Here is a 7,377-nt window from a genome sequence, read left to right on the forward strand (position 1 = left end):
GTGATCACTGTTATCTGCAGCAGTTCTGCTGATTCCTTTACTTCTTCCTGCCGAGGGGGAATCGATAGGCGGATGGACCGAAGTGTTTATGAGGTGCCTCTGTCCCACAATGTCACCCACTGCTTCTCAATACTCCAAAGTGGCCTCCTTTCATAGTTTCCTTCACTTAATTCACTCAGATCTGAAATAATAGTGGATGAGGTAAAGCAATCCTGATAGGCTTAGGGTATATTGCTTTCACCTATCCTGTGTTGACAGATCAGTGGTCAGTGCAGAGGTGGTAAAGGAAATGAGAAAAGAAAGCCACGTAAGACTATTGAGATGCACCTATAGTGACTTACTACACAGGTTAGACAGACGGGAGGCTCTTAACAATGGGAACCTGTGGTGTGCTGTGATTGTGCTGCCCTGACCTGAATCGTAATAGCTACTGAGCTGATGTTTGTAGAGCAAACCCACTCAGTCAGGCTGTTTGAGCCTCTCATGGACATAGATAGTCTCCTCCACTCTTCTTATCCTCCAGCCTTTATTTAACAGTGGGTAGGAGCCTATTACGATTGATATCTCTCTCAAGCAATTCTAGGCAGGAAAGCAGTAGCAACATGCAGAGAGATTCTCACTTGTAAAACAAGTCTCACCCTTTTGTTTCCACTTCCACGTTAAAGGATTTGTTCACCCAAAATCAACAATTTCTTCCTGTTTTCACACCATAAAAGTGGTCTAAAATTGTGTTGGGTTGACAGTTCACATCACCTGTTGTGTAGATTTAGCTATATATTAGGATACTTTATTCCCATATGAATGGGAGTGATTGGCATCATCTTTGATTTTGGCGTGCACTATCCCTTTAAGCTTCACTCTGTTTTCCCTTCTGGTTTAAATCTCACTGCCTGCTTTTCCACGTCCAGGTCGAGCTGGGAACTCCCTGACCTACGGGATGGCAAGATCCAGGCCATCAGCGACTCGGACGGCGTCAACTACCCGTGGTATGGCAACACCACGGAGACGTGCACCATCGTAGGTCCCACCAAGAAGGCCACCAAGTTCACGGTCAGCATGAATGACAACTTCTACCCCAGCGTTACATGGGGTGTGCCTGTGAGCGATAGCAACCTGCCACAGCTCAGCAGCATCCGCCGCGACCAGAGCTTCACCACCTGGCTGGTGGCCATCAATCAGGCCACGGCCGAGACCCTGGTGCTGCAGACCATCTGCTGGAGGATGCAGCTCCACATCGAGGTGGACCCGGACAAGCCTCTAGGCCAGAGGGCCACGCTGCGTGAGCCTGTGGCCCAGGAGCAGCCCCATGTCCTGGGCAAGAACGAGCCCATCCCCCCCAATGCCATGGTCAAGCCCAACGCCAACGACGCTCAAGTGCTCATGTGGCGGCCAAAGACCGGGGACCCCATCGTGGTCATCCCGCCCAAATATTGAATGACCTTGGGGGGTTAAACACTCCTCTTCTCCCCCTCCTCTACCTACTCTCACTTTTCATTTTCTCTCTCTTTACCTACTTTCCTTTTTTCTCCTTTTCTCCTTCCCTCAAGCTCCTTGCCTCTATTTGCCTCTCTGTTTCTCTCCTCTCCTCTTCTTTTTGTAAGAACTGAGCAAAAGAGGGAGAGAGGGAGAGAGAGAGTGAAACAAGGACAAGAGCAGTTTGGAGAAAGAGGACGTCCCCTATAAGTGGGAGCTGAAGCTGACTAAAAACTGGAGTGAACAAACTGCAACCATTCTACCTTCAAACGGGGTCGGGTTTCACTGTGCTAGATAAAGTCATTGCAAAAAAAATCTAAAATAAGGAATTTTGCTTTTTGGGATTGGGGTTAGGGGTTGGGAGGGATGGGGAGTGTGTGTGGGTTGAAAAAAATATAGTATTTATGTTCATATTTATGTACATGGTACATACATGTATACATGCACAAAGTTTGCGTATACCAGTTGAGTTTTTATTTATGGGCTGGGAGAGAGCATTTTTTGTGAATAAGCGCTATTTTGTGCTCCACATGAGTGATATGTGAATACGAACCGTATCGGGGTGACATATGTAGTTTTAGTACTTTTTTAAACATGAGAGTCATTCAATCCATGCTGCCTTAAGTTTAAATCGCTTTCCACTGCAAATGTTTAGCCTTAAACCAAGTGCAATGCAGTATTCCTTCACCTGTCCTCTCTCTTCTTCCATCCAGACTGTTGGTGCTGGTGTGTGTGGGTTTAGGAACGGAACAGTGGGTTGTGTACAATGGGTTATCAGGAACCAAATTGAGTCCTAAAACTGCTGGAACACTTTTTCTACCACAGAACAAAAGAGAAAAGACATTCAAACAAACCCTTTCAAATAGTCAGTTAGGTCGTCATCTCATGCATGGCTGTGGAAAAGGTTTTCTGACAACATTCAATTCCATTGAGACTGATATTCAGCTGACTTTTAGAGTTGTCAACAACCTCCCTTTACAGAAAGAAAACAGTATTTCATCATGTTATCTTTCATTTGCTTTATCACCATTCCCTCCATCTCAGGGCCCTGTCGCAGTACTCCTCCCTCCCTCTGCCGTTCTTCTCTCCTCTCTACAGATGTCGGAGGGGACAACCCTGCTAGCACCTAATCAATACTGTTATTACAGCAAGCAGCAGCCAGGGGAAATTACTGTGCATTTCATAACAGGGGCAATAAAAAAATTGGTCCTCCATGCGATGCTATGGGAGATAAATCATCTCGGCTTTAGGGTGCCTGTGTGTGAATCCACATGGTGCAGAGGTGGTTGCAGCGCACCGCCCTCCATCTCTGCTCTCTCTTTCTGTAGTCCCCCCTTGCTCTCCTCGCACTCTCTCTCTCTCTTCTGATGTTCATCCCCATTCATCCTCTCTCACCCTGTCCCTACTTTCTCCTCTCTGATCCATCTTTCTCTCTCTGCTCCCCTTGATTGGTCTCTATTTCCTCCATCCATCCCTCCACCCACCCTTCACCCTTCACCCTGTCCTCTGTCCTCTTTGCAGCAGTAGGCATGCGAGGATCAGCCTGGCATATAGATGACCCACTTCTGGGGTTGCCACTACCAGTTGTCACTACCAGTTGTAGCCCGCTGCAGAAATGTGGTGCTTTTTTTTCTCCTCTCGCTAAATACCTCCATAAACGTGACCATGCCCAGACACTCGTTAATCTATGGGCAGGGCAGCTTTACCCAGAGCTGAAATTGCTCATGGAGGAGGGAGGGGGTGGGGGTTTAGAGGGATAGCTGGGGGATAGAATTTGGCATCAGGCTTTTTATCTCCTTATAATATCAACGACAACAAGAACAACAGCATCAGCAGTATGAGCTAAAAAAAGGAACAGGGACTGATGTTTGAAGTGGTTAAGAAAACTTCATCTCTGCTTCTGTCACGGAAGGTATTGTTTTTTCATTAAGTTTATGCTAGTTATGATGTTGTGATATTTTATGGATGCAAAGCTTCCTTGGTAGAGGAATAACATTTCCATCAAATGCCACCAACAATTGGGCAACATTGTTTGCTCGTTATTTCAACCTACCTTATCAACATTATCACACTGCATCAACCTGGCTACTTGATTGAATTTGCCAAAAGTCATTAAAATACACAGATTTTGTCTTGATATAACCAAATAGTGTCAACAGGTTTTTGTGGTTTGGTTTATTTCAAATTAAACTCAAACTATTGACATCTCAACCAAATATCAACCGTAATTTGACGTTTATCTGACATCTTTGCCTGGTTAGAAAAGACAGAGCAGCCTATCAGTAGCAGCTGAATAGAATGAAGAAAGACCAGGGCTCAGAAACCAGAGAGTCTGATAGCCTGCTCTGGACTCAATCATCTGAGCGGGAAGGAGGAGGGAGGAAGGAGGAGGGAGGAAGGAGGAGGGGTCTGCTGGGGAGAAGTGCTGTCATTAATAGATCGTCTGTGAAATACTGAGCACCCTTCAGATGCATTGTGCTGTGCCAAGGCTGGCTATAGTAATATATGATGGCCTCTTGGGGCTAGAGGACAAAGGTCAGTGTTAGAAGGGGTGGGGGGTTGGGATTGAGGTGGAAGGGGGTATTGGTGGTAGTCAGGGGTATGGGTGATAGAGTGACAAGGAGTTGGGGTTGTGTCACAATCTGCACACTGCTGAGTGATTCATTGGAAAGCCCAGCAGGGATTGCTTGTCACCATGTATAAAACACCTTGACACATCAGTAGCTGGCTAGCTGTCCTTAGTCACGGCATGACCTAAATACTCTCATTGATCTGGCGCTGCTGTAGCTGTTGCTGAACTATGGCTCCATCTGTTCACTCACACAGGGCACATCCTTGTCATAAGACAGCAGGGGCGGTCTCTCCTTGCATGCTATCTGATCATCACAGCATCACACTGGGACCGAGTGTTAACAGCATTTATCAGCAGAGCACGTGGCCCCCAGCAACACAAACACACACTAGAGAGAGGGAGGTAACGGGAAGGCGATTGCCTCGATTTGTGTCGGACTCTGACAGTGTTGTTATGTGCTACTGATGAGTCTATCTCATGTACAACTACTTCCTCAAAACACATCTCCAACCGAGTTCTGTTTTTAGAAATGGACAAATTGACATTTACGTAAATATTCATGAGATTACGATTCAGTCATTGAACAAGTGAAGTTCATGGACTTCATGTCTCCTTCTGGGGTTGTGCCACTGTGTAGCCTTTCATTCCTAAACCCACAGCTCTTAGTTCTGAGGGCGCCCACCTTTTCTATGGATCTTTATGTAAAAGAGTAATGTAAACTACAGCCCACCAACACGTCATAGACCAGCAGTAAAGGTTTCTCTTTTAGTTACAAATAACAAGCCCAAGCTCACTCTCAGGATCACCCATCGTTGTTTCCTATCCTTTACTATTAGTTTACCCCATATAAACAAAAGAGTTGTCCGTCTATCTTGCCATTCGCTCCCTGCAACTCTGACTAGGTTTTCAGTAGAGTAGCCTTATGGCTAACTGTAGCAGACTATACACAACTGGCTACAATGTATTTCAAATTTTGGGTGTTTTTGATTTGTCTTCTGAAAAATCATTTAATATATTTTGCAGCACTGAAACAAAAATACAGTATGTTTTTTTTGTATTTGTCATTGACACTGATACTTGAACATAGAACAGTACTGGCAAATATTTAAAACTGTGAAAATGCACAATGTTAAAAAAATAAATAAAATGGAAAAAGTATTTTTCATTAATAAATAAGAATGTGCAAATGTTATCTGTTCCTTGTCACTTTTCTCCTAACGTGTGGATAGACCTGGCTTTCACCTCAGCAGTGTGATGGGGAAATATGCATCCGGTAACATATGGGGATTCTTTATACAGAAGCGCCTTGTCAAGATGCTTCACAAACACCACCACCAAAATCACACTTTTAACACTGACACTCTCCCTTCTTTATGAGGAAAAAGAGTTGGTGACACTTTATTTGAAGGTCTGCTTATAAACTGCTTATTAACCATAATCAATAGTTAGATAACCATTAGTAAACTTCGGAATACATAATAAGTAAATACAGTAAATAAACCAATTATTTCAATCATATACAAATCACGAACAACAATCCATATACATGTATTTACGTGGTTAACAAATCATATTTACAGGCAGTTTATAAGCAGCTTATCAAATAAAGTCATACTGAAAAAATGTATGTGGTGAATTTCCTATCACATTTTTTACACTAAGGCTGACTTGTTTTAGAGCTTACGTGCATTCATTGAAATCCCTATTGAAGACCATAGGCGTACATCCTTTCCCTCTGCTCTGGCCCTGCTAAGATGGACTTCCAAGGTGTTTGATCACAAAGCCAGAGTCTTAATGGGCAATTTTACCACTGTAAGTATTTGACTAATTCAACCTCAGTCTAGTGTTACAATTGTTTAAGGACGTTGTTCTCTTTTGTGCCGCGTCACTCAAGCCTAGGAAAAGTAGAGACTCAAACAAGTCCATGACGTAATTTGTTACTGTATACACTAGCTTTACTCACAACACTGGAGTACAATGTTTCAAATGTTGCAGATAGAAATGCAATGTATAGAGCTGACACAATTCCCTATTCTACAAGGTGGAGAGTCATTTCTGTTCTACGCAATGCATTTCTATCTGTGTAACGTTGCGCCACCCTGAATAAGTGGGTGAATCAGTCTATTCAAAGTCACAAGGACCATGTCACGTGTCTGCTGGTTTTTGCCTCCTCTTACTGCTGAACTGCTGATTCAGAGCAAAACCAGGTGAGTAGACACCTTCATGACTTCAGTCAATCCATGGCTTTCATTCATTTACCTATAGTGTTAAGGGAAAGAACCCTGCATGCACCTCCTAGGGACAGGAGTTGGACACCTTGCTGTGCACAGCACACACATTGCTGAACATTACTTATATTGATCGAATCAGTTCTGATTATGTAAGTCGTGTACAAACCAGAGAGGGGTGGAAAGAGAGTGAAAGTATAGGGGAGGATTAGAGAAAGAGATGGTCAAAGAGAGAGAGATGGTCAAAGAGAGACAGAAAGAGAGAGAGAGAGAGATAGTCAAAGAGAGAAAGAAAGAGAGAGAGATAGTCAAAGAGAGAAAGAAAGAGAGAGAGAGATGGTCAAAGAGAGAAAGAAAGAGAGAGGGAGCAGGAGAGAGAGGGAGAAAAGGAGAAGAGGTTATTGGCCAACCTGGTCTCAGAGCATTTCGTATTATTCTGTACGTAAATCCGAGGCACTACATTTGCTATGATACTGTATGTTATGTTTCGTATGGTACGTATTCATTTGTGGATCTCCATCACCTATTTTGTATAATATGTTACGAATTACAATTCATATTATATTATTATATGAATTTTCTAAATGTACTATATGTAACAAATTTGCTAAATGTATGACATGTTACGAATTCTAGCTAGGTGACTAGGTGGCTAATATTAGCTAGCTGTCTAACGTTAGCTAGACCAGGGGTTAGGGGTAAGTTTAGGAGTTACAGTACCAGTCAAAGGTTTGGACACATCTACTCATTCAAGGGTTTTTCTATATATATATATATTTTTCTACATTGTAGAATAATAGTGAAGACATCAACACTATGAAATAACCCATATGGAATCATGTCATAACCAAAAAAGTGTTAAACAAATAAAAAAATATTTGAGATTTGAGATTTTTCAAAGTAGCCACCCTTTGCCTTGATGACAGCTTTGCACACTCCGGGCATTCTCTCAACCTGCTACATGAGGTAGTCACCTGGAATGCATTTCAATTAACAATGTGCCTTTTTAAAAGTTAATTTGTTTAATTTCTTTCCTTCTAAATGAGTTTGAGCCAATCAGTTGTGTTGTGACGGGGGGGGGGGGGGGGGGGGGGGTATACAGAC

General features: G+C 43.1%; 1 protein-coding gene across 6 annotated transcripts in view; it reads left to right on the plus strand.

The window, feature by feature from the left end:
* The window catches only part of fam78ab (family with sequence similarity 78 member Ab), a 22,050-nt gene extending 16,813 nt beyond the window's left edge, over nucleotides 1-5,237 (plus strand). For all 6 annotated transcript variants that reach the window (XM_045690993.2, XM_082955349.1, XM_014133065.3 and 3 more), the window contains one exon: nucleotides 909-5,237. In XM_045690993.2, the coding sequence (XP_045546949.1) occupies nucleotides 909-1,434 (526 nt within the window). In that variant the 3' untranslated portion in view covers nucleotides 1,435-5,237. The remainder of the gene's footprint in view (nucleotides 1-908) is intronic.
* The last annotated feature ends 2,140 nt before the right edge of the window (nucleotides 5,238-7,377 follow it).

This window comes from Salmo salar, chromosome 01 (assembly GCF_965601325.2).
Source record: "Salmo salar chromosome 01, fSalSal1, whole genome shotgun sequence".
Classification (NCBI taxonomy): Eukaryota; Metazoa; Chordata; class Actinopteri; order Salmoniformes; family Salmonidae; genus Salmo; species Salmo salar.